Genomic DNA, 20439 nt, shown 5'->3' with positions numbered 1-20439 from the left:
AGTACATGCTGATAGGCGGAACCGAGCGCGACAGAGCCCGCCTGGGAAGCAGTGTTACGATAGACGGGGATACTTTTGAGGTGGTTGATGAGTTCGTCTACCTCGGATCCTTGTTAACGGCTGATAACAACGTTAGTCGTGAAATACGGAGACGCATCATCAGTGGAAGTCGCGCCTACTATGGGCTCCAGAAGAAGCTGCGGTCGAGAAAGATTCACCCCCGCACCAAATGTACCATGTACAAAATGCTTATAAGACCGGTGGTCCTCTATGGACATGAAGCATGGACCATGCTGGAAGAGGACCTGCAAGCACTTGGAGTGTTCGAACGAAGGGTGCTTAGAACGATCTTTGGCGGAGTGCAGGAGGACGGTGTGTGGCGGCGGAGAATGAACCACGAGCTCGCTAGGCTCTACGGCGAACCAAGTATCCAGAAGGTTGCTAAAGCCGGAAGGGTGCGCTGGGCAGGGCATGTTGCAAGACTACCGTACAACAATCCTGCAAAGATGGTGTTCGCGTCGAATCCGGTTGGCACAAGAAGGCGGGGAGCACAGCGAGCGAGGTGGCTTGATCAGGTGCAACAAGATCTGGAGAACGTGGGCCAAAATCGAGGTTGGAGAGACACAGCCTTGGACCGAGTAAATTGGCGTAACATCGTTAACGAGGTTTTATCAAATTAATTGATGTAACACCAACTAAATAAATAAATAATAATGCAGCGTTGCATCGCGTTTCTGAACATGTCTGGATCTGTATTGATTGCCGTTTTTAGATCAACATTCGGGATACCATCGGGTGCCTTGTTCGACGCGAATGACTCCACGACTTCTGCCAGCTATTCCTTCGTCATCCTCGCAAATTCTTCTCCTTCATCTGCCGCGCTGAGGGGCATGGGCTTGTGGGGTGGTGCGGGATTATGGATCGGCATGGCTTTGCTTTGTAGCCGCGGACTCTAACCACACGGGTAAGAAAGGCCCCAAGTCAATAGCTATCACTACTGGCTGCCAATTAGTTAGTTCGGCTAGCATCCTGTCGACCATGTTGGAAATTCCTCAATCGACCACCTTGGGGACCTATCACAAAATCGTAATTTGAGTTAGAGACTACTTGGATTTGGTATCGCCCTTCTACAGCTACAGCTTACTTCTGTCGGGATCATCTCCATGAACTATGACCCTTCACGAAACATGTGATGCAAACTTCAGGAGGCTGTTGTATGCTCAGCCGGCAAACCGATCAGCCTACCTTGAAAATGCCCAAGTTCTTCACTTTCTTGGTTTCTGCAACCGGTAGCCTGATCACCGCCACCTGGATGCACTGCGGGCCCTTTCTGAGGTAGATGACCTTACTGGCTACGTCGATGTCACACTGTTCTTTGAGGGCAGCCGAGACCTCCGCTGCATCGGTGATCTCATCCAGATTTCTACACTAGAGAGTCGCTTCTGCATTCAGGGATCTTACATCAACCTCGTCTCCAAGTACTTCTTGTGCCAGTTGCTTATAGACTGCACCGTTTTGCTTGGCTTCCTTCAAGACTAGGAACATTTCACCAATCCTAGTCCGCCTTATATTCCGCACATCTGCGTCCAATGGCGATAACTTCTCCGTGCTTCGCATCACCCTCAGAACCTCAGCGCATTTCGCTTCCTCCGTTTCGATAACGAAGACCTTGCTCAAGTTCCTACGTTTCACCGTTTTTGGTTTAACATTTTCCTCTGGCTAATTTCTCCTTTCTTTCTTTTTTCCAACTCGTATCCACGGGTTGCTGTTGCCTTGAACACGTAGTTCCTGTGGGTGCACTGCCTGGTGCCAATCCCGTGGTTCTTTTTTCTAGGCTTTCTTGGCCATAGCCTTGGTGTTGGCCTCTCCACTGTTGCCATGTTCTCTAGATCGCGGAGCTTGGCTCGTGTCAGCTTTTCCGCTCTGGAGGACAGCTGCGTAGATCACTTTTCCCTTAGCAACCATACGTCTTTCCGCCACGTATTTATCCTCGGGAGGTCCCCTCTTTCGCAGCGCGTATTGCATAATAACATACGATATATTCGCGTTGCCTGTGAAGGAAAACACTTCTGCCTTGCCAAATTGTGCCTTAGCTTTCTAGTAGTTCTGTTAAGGATTGGCACAAGTCAGGTAATGGTATCTGAGACTAGTCCTGCCGAGTTGGAACAACCAGGCGACGGATTTGAAACGTACTCTAAGGGCTGGCACGGTTTACGGGACGGAGGTAGCCTACGCCATTAGTTTAACATTTTCCGTCAATCATTGAACTCCTCTGATTAAAGGCCTTCAAATATACATGCGTCTACTACTACTTGTAACGTTTCTGACATCAATGAAATGTGTCCTATTGAGTTTAGAAATTAACTATTGTTTATCCAAAAACTTCTTTGAGTTAAGGCCTTCGTATCTACAGACGTAATCATAATTCTTTCGAAGATTATGAACGAACAGACTCAAACAAACATATTTTATCAAGTTTGGAGTCCCACAGCTTTATATGGTTATCCACATGAATTTTGTTGAGCCTAGGTCTTCAGATTAACAAACGAAAATAGTAATTTATGACGATTAATGAAGTAGATTTACACTCATGTGTCGATTATAATTGAACTCCCTTGAGTAAAGACTTACAGATTCACAAGCGTAACTTGTGACGTTTTTTTGACATTAATGGTTTGGTTACAGACCAGTAAAATATATCGTGTGATAATAATTTATAGGCTAGCGTCTCTTTAGGGTTTTCCAAGAACTCCGTTGAGTACTTGACTTCAAACCAACAAACGTAAGCAGTAATCTCTTGAAGATATAAAATTAAGTTTGACATTCTCTGGTAATCATTGAACTCTTTTGAGTTAAGACCACAACATCTAAATGTTTAACCAATGACTTTTCTGATGGTAATGAATATGGTTCACACCCAAGCTTGCTCAATAATATGTGTTCCATCATGTTTCGATTTCTACGATTGCTACGGCTTTCCAAAAACTTCTTTGGGTGAAAGCCTTTGTATTGACTTTCTCGATGATTAATGAGGAAGGTCCATACCCAAGCAGCCTAAAACAAACATATTCTAACAAGTTTGAAGTCAAACGGCTTTCTAGGATTATCCAAAAGCGCTGTTGAGTCTTCAGATTGACAAACATAACCAATAGAGTTAATCTTTGGTGCCTCACTCACTAAACTGAATCGTTTATTTTAACCGATTCACTGACTCATTTTACAAAATCCAAAATTAAACATGTATCTCTAATAAGAAACCAAAAATATAATAGTTGTAGTGTAGAGCATCTGCGACATAATTTCTTTGATTATTAATTCAGGTTTGGTGTAATTGAGTGTAGGAAACATAATAGGTCTGGTTTTATAGTCGAAATATAGGAAATTTATGTAAATCATCGTGGTCATTTAATTTCAAACATGTTTATGTTCACTCTTGCAATAATCATCAAATAAGTAATTTATTAGATGATATTGAGCTAATATATTATTGATACAAAAAAAATGTTTCAGTGTATGCAATAACGCAGAGTAGAAAGCTTCGCAAATGACAATTAGCCGAAAGCAGAGATCGTAAAAAAAGTTGCGGATCGATGAAGCTTCGAGCTACTCAGAGCAAACTTTTCCACTGACATAAGTCAAAAAGATATAGCTTCATGATTATACATATGGGTGAAAGAGAAAAAAAACTATTTACAGAAAGCTTTGCAAAAAAAAGCTATGCGAAGGTGAAAGAAGGGAAAAAGGAAATACAAAAACGGCGTTGTCTGGATGCGTTTTGAGATCGGAAGTTGACTTCATTGATCATTTAGTGTACGATTTTTGGTGCGATAGCACGTTGCATTAAAAAAATTCTCAATTTCATTTTCATTTTCCACCGAGTGAGTGTGGTGGGAATTGAATCAATATGAATTCAAAGAAACACGACATTGGCGCAGACAATGCTCTCTCTAACTGTCTTATAACTAATAGATTTATAAGACAACAAATTAATCTGAATATAATAAAGTTGAAGTCGATTTCGATAGAAAAAAAAACATTACCCACAGGAAAAATCATATAAAGTGATGAATTGTTGGCAAAAAATGTGAGATAAGTTAATCGAGCGTCCTAGCAAATAATTAAGCTAAGCCATAGAAATGTTTACAGACAAACGAGGGCAAACAATAATAAGATAAGCCTTCAGGAATTGAAACAAAATGGTAAAAGATATGGTAAACCATTTTGAAGATCGCAAAACCACAAATTGAAAATGGTAGACCATGGCAAAAAAGTAATGGAAGCCATGAGAAAAATTACATTGTTTATCGACTCTAAAGTATGGAATTATTATTCATTCAATGACAATGTTAAGCAATCACTAGAGATCAAACGTCACAGTTCAAATACTTTTTTAGGAAAAAGAAAAAATCGAAGTTGGATGCTGCAATTCAGGAACTATCAGAAGCTAATTCCAGCAATGCTATGCTAGCTTCAGAGTTAGCCAAAGCTCAAGAAACGATCCGCTCTCTACAGACCAGTTTAACGTCCGCTAGAAGCGAGTGTGGAGATGTCAACAGCGTCGAATTCGAAAATGACTTGGGCCCTAGCAGTACAAAGCATCTGACCAGACATCGAAGCGACTCTATCGAAGTCTCACGTTTTGTTTCTTCAATGAATCAGATGTCCGTCTCATCGATTTGCGTACCAGAGTGAAAATCAAGTGTGGATGGTGAAGATATCTCGCGATTGGATTTCGATGCATGGCAAGATTTGTTGGCCGATTCGTTGACATTGGCAGGGATCAATGATGAGAATACTCAGTTCGTTGTGTTCAAGGTAAAGGCAGGTCAGAAGCTCCTTGAACTGTATCGAGCAACCGAATCGACGAGTGATGCACCTGATGGAAAGACAGAGCCCTATTCTAACGCCATATTCCGTTGCAAGAAGTACTTTGCTTCTACATCTGATGTAATGTTGCAACGAAGGAAACTATCTCTCATGACCCAGCATCCAAGTGAATAGGATTTGGTATTCATCAGAAGAGTAGGACAAGCAGCAAGACAGTGCGAATATCCCGAGGGTAAGCAGTTTGAAGAGAATCTGAGTACCGTTGCGGAGCAGGCGAAACATAAGGAGGTGAGGATTGCTGCCCTTAAAATGATGAGTCGTATAAGAACGTTTGCAGACCTTATCGACAAAATCCGGGAAATCGAAACGATACGCCTGAATGAAGAATACGTTTCCAAAAAGCAGTCAGTTGTAGAGCCGACTTCAGTTTCGATCGATGCAATTCAAGCGGTTCCTGGGCCTTCGCGTTACGTCCCGAGTCGTGTGATTCCAGGATATGGGAAAACACCATTCCAAAGGTCCAATGTTCGCGGTGGAAGAGGTCAACGGCCAGTAAGAGAAGGAATGGTTTGGCGTGGTTCAAACTCACAGGTACCGGAGCGCTGTACTCGTTGCAATAGCATTTACCACTCTGCCGCCAGATGTTATGCAATGAACATGACATGCCACAACTGTGGTGGTGTTGGTCATTTGCTACGAGCTTGCAGCTTGCCGGTTGCACCGAGAAACAGGTTTCAGCGTAAGAGAAGCGATCCGTTGGATGTAGCGGCGGTCGGAGCCAAACCGGAGACAAAGCTCGATGAAGAGCATCCAGAAGAGCCTGGTTGCGCAATAATTTCAAAATCCGATTCAGCACTTGGAGCACCATATATGCCAACAGATTGTGGTGTCATAAGAGCAACGATAGCGGGGCTACCTTGTGAGCTCTTGATTGACTCAGGAGCCCAAGTTAATACGGTGACAGAGCAGGTGTTTGAACAATTAATCACGAACGAGAAATACAGCGAAGGAGTGCATAACATCCAACGTGGAACCGATCGACCGTTGAAAGCATACGCAACATTCGTTGGAATAGAAGTCCTGTGTACTTTCGAGGCCCTTCTGTATGTTTCGGAAGAGCGTCCAACTCTACTCGAAAAATTTTATGTCGTCAGAGAGTTGCGATCATTACTAAGCAGAGCCACGGCGACCAGATACAGTTTGTTACTACTTGGGCTGAACGTTCCTGTCGTCGGCAATTCTTTCACATCTGATAGTGGAGATAAATGGCAGAATGTAGCGTTCATCAGTTCCGGGGTGATTTTTCCCAAATTCAACATTCCAGCCGTTAAGATAAACTACGACTCGACCAAGCCCCCATGCCGCAACATCTATATGAACGTTCCGATTGCGATGAAAGATGTAGTAGGACGAAGACTGGATGAGCTTACTTCAGCAGGCATAATTGAGCGAGTTACAGAGGAGATGAATAAATCATTTTGTTCATCGATGCTCGTCGTACCAAAAGGTCCAAACGATTTTCGATTAGTGGTCGATCTGCGAGGGCCGAACAGGTACATTATCCGCTGTCCGTATTCAATGCCTAGTTTAGACGCAATTCTGGCAAAATTGGAAGGAGCGAAATGGTTTTCAACCATAGATTTATCTAGCGCATTCTTCCATATCGAGCTAGATGAGAGTTCGCGTCACTTAACAAACTTCATGACGGAATTCGGCATGTTTCGCTACACTAGACTACCCTTCGGATTATGTAACTCACCAGACATTTTCCAGGTAATAATGGAACGTACGATTTTAGGAGGTTGTGAAGGTGTCGTTAACTATCTCGACGACATATTGATTTTCGGCAGTACAAAGGAAGAGCACGATAAGAATCTAGTCGACGTTCAAGCAAGGCTCAAGGATCACAACGTACAAGTGAATGCATCGAAATGTGTGTACGGGAGCCAGAGTGTGAAATTTGTTGGCGTTGAAATATGTGTGATGACGTAAAGCCAAGAAGAAGAAGAATGGGTGTTAATCAAGTTTGTTAGGTTCTGCTTGAAGATCTGATAACCTGTACTCCAAGTAGCTCTTGGGTAACCTTAAACAGTCGTTGAATTCTTGATAGATTAAAATTATGTCGTCGTGCGTTGATTCAAATCACGTGCAACGTAGTAACCTGGAATATATTTTAATCAATCAAAGCAATCATGAAAAAAATCTAAATTGGAAATTTTCTACCCCCTCCCTCCATCCGTAACGCTTTTTGTATAATTTTCGTCTCCCTAAAGTGCTACGTAATTTGTGGATGGCATCTTATGAGCCTGAGCGAGAATTTTTTCCCACAAGCCGAATATTCTGGAAGCAAAATCGACGGAAGCCGATTCAGCCTGCAAAAACTGAACAACGCAAATTATTCAAGCTGGCGCTTCAAGGTGGAACTTCTGCTGATTCGGGAAGAACTATGGCGTTACGTGACACCAGGTGAAAAACCGGAAGCGGACGCAGAAGCGGTTTGGGCCGCTGGAGATGCCAAGGCCAAAGCTACCATCGGGTTGCTGATCGAGCACAATCAACACGCATTGATCCGATCATCGAGGACCGCGAAGGAAGTTTGGACGGCGCTTGAAAACCACCACCAGAAGGTCAGTCTAACGTCGAAGATCTCGATGTAGCAGCGAATCTGCGACAAGCGTTACTCGGAGGGAGAGGATATGGCGGAGCACATTTTCGGCATGGAGGAGCTGTTCAGTAGCCTTGCGAATGCCGCACAGCAGCTGGAGGAAAATCTCATGGTCGCGATAATCCTGAGAAGCCTGCCAAGCACGTTCGACACCCTGACTACCGCCCTCGAAAGCCGTTCGAACGAACTAACTTTGAAGCTTGTCAAGCGGAAACTTCTGGACGAATTAGCGAAGAAAGACGTTTGCGGTTCGGATTCTGCGTTGGAAGTTGGACAATAGAAGAAGAAGAAGCTTTTGGCCAGCCACTACTGCAAGAGAGTGGGCCACATTCAAAAGGAATGCCGCCAGCATCTACGGGGCACCGAGAAGGAAACGAAGCCAGGTAAACCAGTGAAGCCTACATCGAGACAATCGTGTTGTTTGCGTTTTTAGCCAGCGGAAGTGAAACTCGGGGTAAAGCCTTGGATCGTCGACTCGGACACGATAAATCACGCTGCCGCAAGGCGAGAATTTTTCGTGGAACTGCAAGAGAGCGATGTGAAGCACGTTACGTTGGCCACCCAAGACAATCCATGAGTCCTACCAGAGCGGTACCGTCAAGTAACTGGTTTGACCAGTGATTCCACAAGTGAACCCCGGAGCTACAACGAAGCAATCCTGTCTCCGGAAAAGAAATTACGGCAGAAAGCAATGAAGGAAGAAAGACTGCCTACCTATACGCTGATTTGAAGGAACTGCATCCAGGTGTGAAGACGGCTGACAAGTTTTGCCGGTTGAAACGCAGCATCTACGGATTAAAGTAGTCAGCACGTGTCTGTAACCGGAAGATAGACGACACTTCCAAGAAAATGGGATTCTATCCTTCGTCCTCTGATCCCTACCTGTACGTGAGAAGAAAATGGTAAGTGAACGTACCGTTTTGATTCATATTACGGACAGCTTCAAATTCCGGGCACTCCACTTTGTATGGGAAACATTTCACACGAAATATTTCAATTTTTGCCGTTAAAAAATTCTCATTTTCGAGGTGTGGAATCGAAATCTTGATCCACCATACGAAAGTAACGTGTTTTGAAAGCTTGATAACGCGGAGGAATCGAATAGAATAATTTATTTTATATGCTTTTTGATGCGTTATATTTCACTGCAGCCTTAAGTGTTCGTAAAATGAATCAAAGCGGTACATTTTAATCTATGTTGCTACTCGAAACGTGTGTTCGATCAACAGCGACGGCGCTGGCAAATATTTCAGTCTAGGAGAAATTCGAACGTTTCTTGGAATCCGCATCGAGAAGCAAAACGGCCACTACACCCTGAATCAAACAGGATACATCGACAAGATCTTGGAGAGGTGCGGGCACGAAAACGCTAAATCATTAAAAAATTCGCTTGACCCGCTTGACGTAAAATAAAAGGAGGAGGAAGAACTGCCCACCAAAGAATCCCACCTGCTGTACGTTGCGGTCATCACGCGACCGGACATCTGCCTTAGCACTTCGTTTCTCAGGAGGTACCTCAAATCGACGAAGCAGTTATGTCTCCATCTGGGCGCTAAGAATGAAGATTTGGAATGTTTCCTCGATGCTGATTGTTCTATCATGTCGACCTGAACTCAAAGGAATTTTAGGAAAACCTTCAATAGTCGCTGAACTCAAAACTTTAAAAACCTTGTATGAACCTGTTTGGATGTTACTCCCAATTGCAAAGTTCTTACGTATTAGTTCTGATGACGTGTATTGAAGTAGGTTTTGGTCTGTCGTTAAGCTCAAATCTTGGGAGAGTATAATTTCATAAGCCCGTATAGGTATCACTCACGTGCATAATCTTCCGAAATATCACAGGATGTGAGATGATCACTTTTTAAAGGCCTGTACTCAAAGAAAATTCTTGTATAACCTTGAAAGATCGTTGTACGTAAAACTTCGGAATGTATCTTTGTGGGCATATACCTTTGAGAGATCGCTAGTTACGCTTGAAGATCTGCAGACCTGTACTTGAAAGAGATTGCGGAAAACCTTAAATAGTTGTTCAACTGAAATCTTGATTTTGCTTAACTATGGATTTGTAAAAATATGATTTTGTTATTCCCGTCTGCCCAGTGCGGTCCCGGCTGGTAAATGAGAGCCCTTTTTAGGCATTCTTTATTATCCGTTCGATGGATGTCAGCTTCCGGATTTGTGAAATTAATCTCATAATGAGCTCTGAGCTTCTCATAAAAGTCAATGGTTACGATAAAAATGTTGAACTTAGCTGTTACGCCCTTCGTTATGTTAACTTTCTTCCGCTATGATACCTTCCTTAACTATTCACTGATTATAGTTTATAACCAAGTGTTGTTGATTTATTCAAAACTATAGAATCGCTAAACTAGTCGAAGCTCCTTTCCACCTACCATTAAATAAACTACCATCTGTTCAATACGACCCAAATGATTCCAACTTCCGTGAATCGTTCCTGCCATGCGTTTGTATCGTTTTGCACACTGATTCGGCAATTTTAATGAGTTTGCCTCCCGCTGCTAATTAAATGCTGTTTTAACTCTTCTACCGATTGGATTGGTGTACGTTTCGTATTCTTTTTCGTTTCTGTTTGAGTTCCTAAACGTATCTATGTGGTTGTGTCTCTGTAATAAAAACAAAAATGTCCGGAAAAACACACAAATCAAACAAATCAGCAACCAAAATAATCAAACTTGACAAGCGGAAACGGAAAGAGAAAAAGCGAAAACAAAAATCCTATCTATATTTCTTTATCACAAAGGGAACAAAACATTCTAGCGCTTTAAGTCTTCCGACTGAAGTACCGCAACGCGCAAATTCCGTACCACCGTCACCAAGCACAAACGAAATCCGTTCGCCGCACAGCACTTCCTCGAACCAGGGAAGCGATTCGCTGTCCAGTTCCGAGCTAGCTTTGCATGACTTCGGCTTGCGGGGTAACCGGCGGGTTCGCCCCAAAGTGTCCAGCGCGGACTCGATCCTGGCCATGTTCAAAAACTTTGCGACTTCGAGTGCCGGCATCAACCTGCCGTCGTCGATCGTGATATCGCCGTCATCTACCCCGACGGCATCCAGCCCACAAGATGACGTGGCTGGCGATGACGACTCGTCGACTTCGTCCATCCACACGCCGGTTAGCTTCTCTAGTGGGGCACCCGACTCACCCGTGTTCTACCGGCAGAGTACAATCGAAGTACCTGTTCTCGATGCACTTAGCGCTCACAAAACGACGCCTTCGGCCACCACAACCACCACTACACAGCTGCATCCACCTACAATTCTGCTGGAGATTCCCAGCAACGGAATCAATAACAAGTGCCTATCTCCAATCAGAGAAATGCCGACGCCCATCCCATCACCAGCGTTGACACCGATCATGCCGCGACCCCAGCGGATGCGATCTCCTCAGAACATGCATGAGGAGTCGATGTCCGTGACGTTCAGCGGAGACTACTCCGGATACAACGTAAGTGTGCTCTCCAGTCCCTATCGCTTCGGTCTTCCCGTTGTCTAATGTTCTTCTCATTTGCTTCTTCCTCCTACACTCCAGAACGCAAATCCCAACCAAGTCACAATAGAAATCAACCACCCCGAATCGGACACCGATTCGCCCACTCCTACTAATCTGTCCTCTCAGAGTGACTCCAACAGCTCGAACGGTTCCAGCCGAAGCCGTAAAACTCCACCTCCTCCGAAGATCTCCATTTCAATCGACGTTCAACCTCCAACGCCCGAAAGAGAACGAGCGGTGCGGCCCCGTGATCTAGTAATCCCAGAGCTGATCATCCAGCAGCCAAGTCCAACGAAGGAACGATCCTCGGTGGTGATGTTCCCAGGGTCGCCGCCTCCCCAAAGGGCCAGCATAGGAGAAACTAGTTTCCACTTCCCCAACAAACAACAGCAGAAAAGGTTCGATGTGCTCTCAATGTATTATCCTAGATGTGCTTGATGTTGTACTGTAGTGTGTCGTGAACTTGTTAGTCTAATCAGTTGCCGTGATACTTCTTCCAGATTGCTGAAACAATGGGAGAAACTCGGTTCGTTGGATCTGCCCTTTGAGCCGCCGATGATCACAATCACGTCCAACATGAGCGAGCTCGAGTCGGACGCCGACTGCATGTCGCCGGCCGCCACAGGTAAACCAAACGGTACCAACACCCTAGGCGTGTCCGGTAGTTCCGTAGGAATGTGCTATCTCAGTCCATTTTCAATGTGTACCCGTGGTGATCGTGCGCCGTCCGAAAGTAACCTTAGTTCGTCCGGCTACTCTAGTATGGCTAGTCCCGGTCCCAGTAGGTGCGGATCTAGCAATCCTCTCTGTCCAAGCGAGATGGAAGACCCCGGCACAGGTGAGGTTCGACCTTTTGATTCCACAGCGATGAATCTAACTCGGTGTTTCGCAATTAATGCTAAAGGTTCCGGAGGAACGGGCTTCCCTGGGTTGAGCTCCATGATGGGAGCAAACATGCGTCGTCATACATCGATTCTGAAGAAACACAACGAAGCTGCGGGAGGAGCCGGAGGAACGGCAACCGGTGGTAGTTCTGACCGTCACGAATCTTTCCGGTTAAGGTCCGACTCTGAAACTCTATCCGATGATCCGCTACTTGAGTCGAACGACGAGGGCATTGGAACAGACCACTTGGATGAGAAGATCGAAGAAGGAGAAATCAAAAGTGCCAAAGAGCTGGAACTCTTCATCGGCAAGGAGCTGATCGAAAATGGGCGAAACATTCTTAATCAAACAGAGGTGGCATCCATGTCCCAATTGCAACTACCGTCGATCGTGATACAATCGGAGAGTGGGTTCGACAAGCTATCGCCGGTTTCGTCGCGCTCCGAGAGCCCCCTGAGGTAACTGTGAGCCCGTGTAGTGAGAAAGAGAGAGAAAGAGAGACAGTATTCAGTCACACGAGAACACGACCAGACTTCGTCCCTTGGTAGAATGTCGAATCGTGATCCTCGTCCTAGGAACGGTGGGTGCTCGAAGGTTGAACTTCTCGTGTTAATTGGTAGAACCCTCCCCAGAGATTGAGCGCACTGTAAACGAGCCTTCTTTAGCGGTAAATATGTGTATTTTGACTCCTTTTCCAGATGTACAATTATCTCTGAACACTTATTCTCATGCACTCCCCAAGCTGAATTCGAATCTCCTTCACAGATAATGCAAAACACTTACCCTCGCTCACGCCTAGACTCAAAATTTTATAGATAAGGAATGCTTACAAATTTTTCTAGATTATGGCACCATTTTTTGAACTAGACAAAGAACATAATTGGCAAGGTGACCGTGCAATCCCTCCCAGTCCTGATTCCTTCAGCAAGTTCGAATGCGGTTAGCAAGCCCCAATCCGACGCGCAATGTCGATTCGTCTTAAATACCGAAATACCTCGAAGAGAATGAGAAGTTCAGCCATCTTGCCTTACACGTATACACGCAAAACACAAATAGCGAAGACTTCCCCGTACATACAACTGTTTCAATATCTGCAAAACCATTAGACGGTGTGCGTCTAAGTAGCACCTGCCTGATCCTTAGAAGTCACCAGTCTACCATTTCTCCACCCACCCATATCAATTCCCTCTTGCAGCGATAGAACCGCCAGTATGGAACGGTTTTCACCACTTTTCTACGGCAAAAAGGATCAACAGCTGCCATTCACCGATTCGGACGGACTGTACGACTTCCCCTCGTCCGACGGCAAAGGCAGCTCGACGATCCACCATCGGAAGAGCACCGTCGGTCGAAGGAGAGAACGCCGAAGCTCTCGATCTGGAGCGACTCTCTCGCCATCTAAATCGAACTCTATACTGCTGGAGATTCCCAGCGGGAACACTAAGGACAACAACGGCTCTGGTAGCCATCATGTCATGATGAACTCCCACAGCGTCCCTGGATCGAAGTTCTCCTGCACTACGCCAACCCGAAAAAGCCCCAAGAGGCGTCCTCTGTATCGGCATCCCATAGCGAGCAGTTCGTCGTCAACCGAATCGTTGACGTCCACTCGCGAGTACGCTCAAAGATCCAGCAAAGGTAAAGCGCTTCTTTACCTTTATCTAGCCTCCTTGCTTCATCGCCATTTTTACTACTTTCCCTCTTAACCCATCACAAACCTCACACTAAATGTACTTAATCGTATCTTTCTGCAACTACGTGCTTCCAACGATTCAGCGTTCATGTCCTTCACGAGGGAAACCCACCTGTGCGACTCCGGAGATGACACCGGCGAGGTACGTTCCCAGACAACTCTGCCATCAACTGGCAACACTGGCAACATCAACAGCAACAGCCTCCCCTTTTCTTCACCTTCCTTACGCTCTACTAATCAATCATCAATTCTCGATCCTAATCCCTCTGTTCAGCCTTCCACTCTCCTTCCATCAACATCATCCGACCCACCGCCAACCGATTCCCAGAAACCGTCTCGTTTTGCCAACTGCGCTGATTCCGATCTGTTCCGTCGCTTGTTAAACTACAAGCTGGACAAGCTGCGCTCAAAGCCGGCGCCATCTCAACAACACTCGCAGTCGCAATCTAGCAAACAGTCTACGTCCTTCGATAGCTACACTTACACTCGAATCGGGCAAAATGAGGACGATTTCGATGATGACGATGATGTTGATGATAATGACGATAACGAAGACGACTACGACGACGAAGATGATGATTACTATTACGAAAAGGTTTTGTTCTCTTTCCAATCTTGTTACAGCCACACCCACTGTTTGTCGAACTCGCTCGCTTTTGTCCACCCCGTGTTCCCGTTTGCCCAACACACACTTCCACAAACGAACACACCCACACGCACACACTTGTCCGCCTCTCTTGATTGGATTGACTGATCTTAAACCTAGTTTCACTACACCTAGAACAATCCCGCACACATGTGTCTGTCAAAAAAGAGACAAAGCTATTCGGAATATCGAAATTGTAACGAGGAAAAGAATACAAAGAGAGATATAGAGACCACCCTTACCTTAGCTCCTGATAGTTTGTTGGTTTAGCATCCCAGTGATAGTCTGTGTTTGCGTTTCTGTTACTAGTAGAAAAATCGGTAGAAATTCGTAGAACTAGTGAACAGCTTTGACGTGATGACAGTGCGCCGGTATTTGCTGGTTTTCTAGCGGTTACAATGCTGTATTGTTCTTTAGAGAACTGTTTGCACATACGTTTGTGCTTCCATCTGCTGTGGGTGTGAGTTTTCTTTTGTTCCTAGATATATGTGTGTGTTTCGTTCACTTAGTTAAGAAACTAGTCAGAGATGACAACTAGATGACATTCACTTCTAGGTAGAATCATCAACCGGTAGTAAGTAGAATTGCTTGTGAGTTCAAATTCATCGTGTACTAATCATCACCATCATTCTCATGCCGATGCGACTCATTTGATTCATGCGATGTGTTAAATACTGATAGTGATAATTTACTTAAGAAATACATATATTAACTGAAATTAATTGGAAAACATTAGAGTAAAGTGGGGCAAAAGTTTGAGTGGGGTAAGAGTTTCTTTTTAAGATTTCTAGCTCAATTCAAAACAAATCTTATAAATGTCATGGTGGTTCGAATGCTATTTAAGTAAGAGACTTTCAATCCAAATATCATAAAAATCGATTGAGATTTGGAAAAGTTATGGCTATTTATTGTTTTTCGACGTGAATATTGTAATTTTTGGTCGAACTTTCGGAACCAATTGAAGATAAAATCTTTTTCAATATTTTATGTAAGGGCGTTTCTAGACCTATTATAAGGTTGCTTTGAGGTGTATTAGTTTTTGCATAAATGCTTGTAAACAATTTTTGGTCCATAGTGGGGCAAAAGTTCGAATCAGCGGGCAAAAGTTCGACCCATGTATAAAATCACGGAAAAATTTGCAAATTGCCTAAAATCCACATATTATCTTCAAATTTAGTTAAATTTGTCTGATCGTGTAAAAACTGTCACCAAAAGTTTACATTTCCACTTAGTTTTGCGAAAAACTGCTATTTTTGAGTATATTACAATTAACCCGGATTTGGGCAATTTTTTGATGAAAATTTAGTGTGTATTTTTCGTCAAACTTAAGTTTACGGCTGGTGTAAAGTATGCCTGTCATAAAAGGATCGATATTTTGTATTTTAGCCAGCGAACTTTTGCCCCACACTAGATTCGAACTCTTGCCCCACCGGTGGGGCAAAAGTTCGAATGAGACAATCAATTTTGAAACTGTTATAACTAACAATGGGTAAATATTTTGACACAAGTTTGTTCAGCAAAATTATAGCCAACATGTTGAAGGTTCACTGTGTGGTATTTTTGTTTAACTGTATTGTTTCCTGGAAACTTTGATTATACCACTAAGGTCGAACTTTTGCCCCACCTTACTCTACTGAGCGAATTTCCTAGTCCATGAAAATCAACCATTGTATTTTATTCCAGCAGCAGATCGTTTCTTAAATTTTGCTTCAATTTTTATGAATCTATGACAAAAGGTCGAAAGACAAAAGGTCGAAAGGACAAAAGGTCGAAAAACAAAAGAGAAGGTACAACCCGAGGAGGAAAGAATAACTCGCCAATAACTTATGCATACCATATTTTGGTATCATACCAGAATTAGGTATTGTCCAGTTATCAATACCTCATTTTGGTATTATAATGATATTTGAAAAAAATGTTTAAAACAATTAAAAATACTTCATTTTGGTATTCGACAGCTATTGAGGACTGCTGGAGGTATTGAACTAGTATTGAAAAATTTCACTTTTATATGAAAATCCATCAAGAATTATTTAGGTATTACAATACCTGATCTAAGTATCAGCTTGGTATTTGTAGAATATGCAGAAGGTATTATTTGAGGTATTTTACCTCTTATGCATACCTCCATTTGGTATTCAGTAGTTATTTTCTTCTGCTCGGGAAAAGGTCGAAAATGTATTTTCAAAGAAGGAAAAATTTCCCACCAAGCAAATCATTTTCGACCTTTTGTCTTTCGACCTTCTGTCCTTTTGACCTTTTGTCTTTCGACCTTTTGTCCATAAACCAATTTTTATATAATTTAGCATAAACTTATAGCTTAAAATTTAAACTTCACTTTTCCAAGGAAATTTATATTCTTAAGAAATTCCAAAAATCATTCTACTACTTTCCAACAAAACTGCAGCAATATTGTTGAAGCCACCCTTCGATATTCCTTGAAGAATATTTTAATCAAATTCCTCAAGAAAATTTGAAGGGTGACTTCAGAACTTTTGCTACTAATCTTTTGAAAATTAGTCAAATAATAAAGGGTGTACGAAATCGAATTGCGACATACTCAGGTTCTGTACAACACTTGGCCAACTTTTATTTGCGTGGCAGTCAATTTATTTCTTCATATTAAATTTATTTAGTGAACATCTAAACAGATAACACTGAATCAACAATTTCACGCCTCAATACTCGGTTACAATACCTCTACAGCCTCGGTTCTGCCCCACGCTCGCCAAATCCGCCTACCCAGCTCGCTGGGCTCCACGCCTTCTTGGACCAATCGGATCCGAAGCGAACACCATCTTTGCAGGGTTGTTGTCCGGTATTCTTGCAACATGCCCTGCCCATCGTATCCTTCCAGCTTTGGCCACCTTTTGGATACTGGGTTCGCCGTAGAGTTGGGTGAGCTCGCGGTTCATCCTTCGCCGCCATACACCGTTTTCCTGCACACCGCCAAAGATCATCCTAAGCACCCCACGTTCGAAGACTCCAAGAGCTTGCAAGTTCTCCTCGAGCATCGTCCACGTATAATGCCCGTAGTGTCCTTATGAGTGTTTTGTACATGGTACATTTGGTGCAGGTGTGAATCTTTTTTGACCGCAGTCTCTTGTGGAGGTCATAGTAGACTTCCACTGATGATGCGCCTCCGTATTTAACGGCTAACGTTATTGTCAGCCGTCAGCAAGGATCCAAGGTTGACAAATTCGTCGACCACCTCGAACGTATCCCAGTCTATCGTAACACACCTAGGCGAGCCCTGTCGTGCTCGGATCCACCAGCTAGCATGTACTTTGTCTTGGTCGCATTCACAACAAGTCCAGGTTTTGCTACCTCGCATTCCAGGCAGGTGTACAGGTCTGCAGCCTTTTCAAATTTCGGCCGACAATGTCCATATCCTCCGCGAAGCAAACATATTGACTGGATCTAGTAAAAATCGTACCCCGGCTGTTGAGCCCGGCTCTCCGCATAACACCTTCTAGCGCGATATTGAACTACAGGCACGAAAGTCCATCACCTTGTCGTAGTCCCCGGCAGGATCCAAACGAACTGGAGTGTTCGTCTGAAACCTTCACACAATTTTGCACACTTTCGATCGTCACTCTGATCAGTCTTGTGAGCTTCCCGGGAAAGCTATTTTTGTCCATGATTTTACGCAGTCGATAGTATCGTATGCCGCCTTGAAATCGATAAGTAGGTTGGGACCTGGTATTCACGACTTTTTGTAGGATCTGTCGTACAGTAAAGATCTGGTCCGTTGCTGATTGGCCGTCAACGAAGCCGGCTTGATAACTTCCCACGAACTCGTTTACTACAGGCGACAGACGACGGAAGATAATCTGGAATAATACTTTGTGGGCCGCTCGGAAGTTCTCACAATCCAAATTGTCGCCTTTCTTGTAGATGGGGCATATTACCCCTTTCTTCCACTCCTCCGGTAGCTATTCTGTTTCCCAGATTGTGCCTATCAGCCGATGCAGACAAATGGCCTGCCTCTCCATCTTTATGAGTTCAGCTCCTACACCATCCTGACCAACAGCTTCATTGTTCTTGAGCTGGTGAATGGCATCCTTAACCTCCCTCAAAGTGACTTGAACGAACTTACTGACGAAGGCATTTCCTCCGTTTTCCCCTTCCTCCATTACCTGTGCTCTCAGCGCCATTTAAGTGTTCGTCGAAGTGCTGCTTCCACCTTTTGATAGCATCACGCTCGTCCGTCAAGATGCTCCCATCCTTATCCCTGCACATCTCGGCGGGTCTGCTGTTGCCGTTTCCGTCTATAACGTTCCACGTTCTGCCGGGTCGCTTGCTGCAGCATGACCACCCGCGCTGCATTCTTCTCTTCTAGAATCTGCCTACATTCGGTACTCGTTGAACTAATCGTTCCGTCGACTCCGTTCCACGTACCCGACGTAGCTCTTAGCTGCATTGTTGATGGCTGCTTCTACTGTTCTCCAGCAGTCCTCGGGAGGGGCTTCATCCTGCTCACCCTCTTGAGCGGTTCCACGCTGTTTCGCAAACCCGGTTATTTTGACGTTGGATAACGTCTTACGGCAACATACTGGGGTACAATTACGAAAAACGAAAATCGCTCGCGTCACGAAAAGTGGTTAGATTTTGACTGCTAATAACTTACAAACGCCCGCATATATTTTCAAGATTCTTGCGGTAATCCATTGGAAATCTTTCTACGAATCTAGTCCAATAATGAAAACTATAGATTTTCATGACTAAACTATTGATAAATGGGTAAATAACAAGGCATGCCTTTTTTTTCAAAGAAAAGCACATTTTTCTTGCTATTATAAGGTTTTGACGTTTTTAAGTATGTACCGTAATTCCAAGTGAAATTGATCCTTTTTCATTGGCTTGTCTGTTTTCTATAATGTTGAAAATGCCAAACAGCTGAATGCAGGAAAACAAATACGACGTCAGTCTCTTTGGCTCATGTGCCAACATTTTGTAACAAATGTGTTTTTAGTGCTAAAAATCATCCCTTGAAAAAAAATAGGGGAATCCCATTTCGGGATGAAATTGATCACTTGTCAATGCGATTATTGTTATTTTTTTTAAACGACTCTACATAATGAATATCAGCTCCCTGAATCCGAATAAAGCAATATTCAAAGAAATAATGAATAGTTAACTTCAAGAATTGCAATGAAAACGCATAAATGTAGGCAATTTCCTAAGTAAATCCCTGATATCTAACAGAAATTTAATCATTTCAAACGTATGATCTAATTGCTACGAGTTTAGAAGATAAAATCGGGCTCGGGGATATATTTTAAGCATCCTTACAAACTTGACTTACTTTGAATAATGCCGTTGCCGTCGTCGCTACCTACATGTAAATGCATGCTAGTGCGATCAGAGTTTCAACTTGTCAAACATAGAGCTAAAACTAATCAGCAACAGCATTGTTGATGTTTTGATTTGGTAAGAAATAGTCGATCGAACCGAAATACGCACCAGAGAAGATTGCAAAAATGCTACCACCACCCGACCCGAGCGACGGGAACGAAGGTAAAACTTCGTTTGCCATTTATCTCCGTTGAAAACTAATCATCTAAAATTATAATTGATAAATAAATAAATTATTTAATCAATTAATAGTAATAGATGGAATGTCTCTGGTTGTAACTCTTTAACGTCGAATGCATTATTGTGGCCCTGAAAAGGGCCGTTTTGTTTGAAATTATGCTGCAATTCAGCTGAATGTCCTTCGGCATGATGCTGACATGCTTGACGTGGATCGCGCACAGGTTGCTATCCTCAAACAAACCGATCAGTTAGGTCACTCGCTCATTTGCCTCTACATTTCTCCGGATACCACGACGAAGCAGCAGAAGTTCTTCATGGTGCGAAACTTCCTCGAATATCAGAAGAAGATCATGCCAATCATCGTGACAGGCAGCTTCAACATCGATTTGAGCAAAGAGGAGAACATGGAGTTCGCGGACTTCATGGAGAAGTATCTCAACCAACTGCCTTCGGAACCCACTAAAGCAACCAATCTTAATGGATCATGCGTGGACTTAACTTTCAACCGGATTGGATTTTGATCAGTAGAAATCTTTCATTAGTTCGTGATAGTCTCAAGCCAGGAAATAGAAGAACCTAACGTTATCCAACTTTAATTTGGCGGTTGTATCTCGGAAACAACCTCTTGCTTTTTGTGTTTTTTGAATCGCCTGAAAATTTGCATACAGATTCTT

At 43.6% G+C, this 20439-nt stretch overlaps 1 protein-coding gene across 1 annotated transcript in view; it reads left to right on the top strand.

The window, feature by feature from the left end:
• The window catches only part of LOC5574754, a 106844-nt gene that overhangs the window by 32225 nt on the left and 54180 nt on the right, over nt 1–20439 (top strand). Inside the window, exons 9-14 of the mRNA XM_021838541.1 lie at nt 10254–10958; nt 11043–11401; nt 11504–11841; nt 11908–12346; nt 13084–13526; nt 13665–13723. Coding sequence (XP_021694233.1) covers nt 10254–10958; nt 11043–11401; nt 11504–11841; nt 11908–12346; nt 13084–13526; nt 13665–13723 — 2343 coding nt within the window. The remainder of the gene's footprint in view (nt 1–10253; nt 10959–11042; nt 11402–11503; nt 11842–11907; nt 12347–13083; nt 13527–13664; nt 13724–20439) is intronic.

Source organism: Aedes aegypti, chromosome 1 (genome assembly GCF_002204515.2).
Source record: "Aedes aegypti strain LVP_AGWG chromosome 1, AaegL5.0 Primary Assembly, whole genome shotgun sequence".
NCBI lineage: Eukaryota > Metazoa > Arthropoda > Insecta > Diptera > Culicidae > Aedes > Aedes aegypti.
This window is presented reverse-complemented; position numbering and strand designations above follow the sequence as displayed.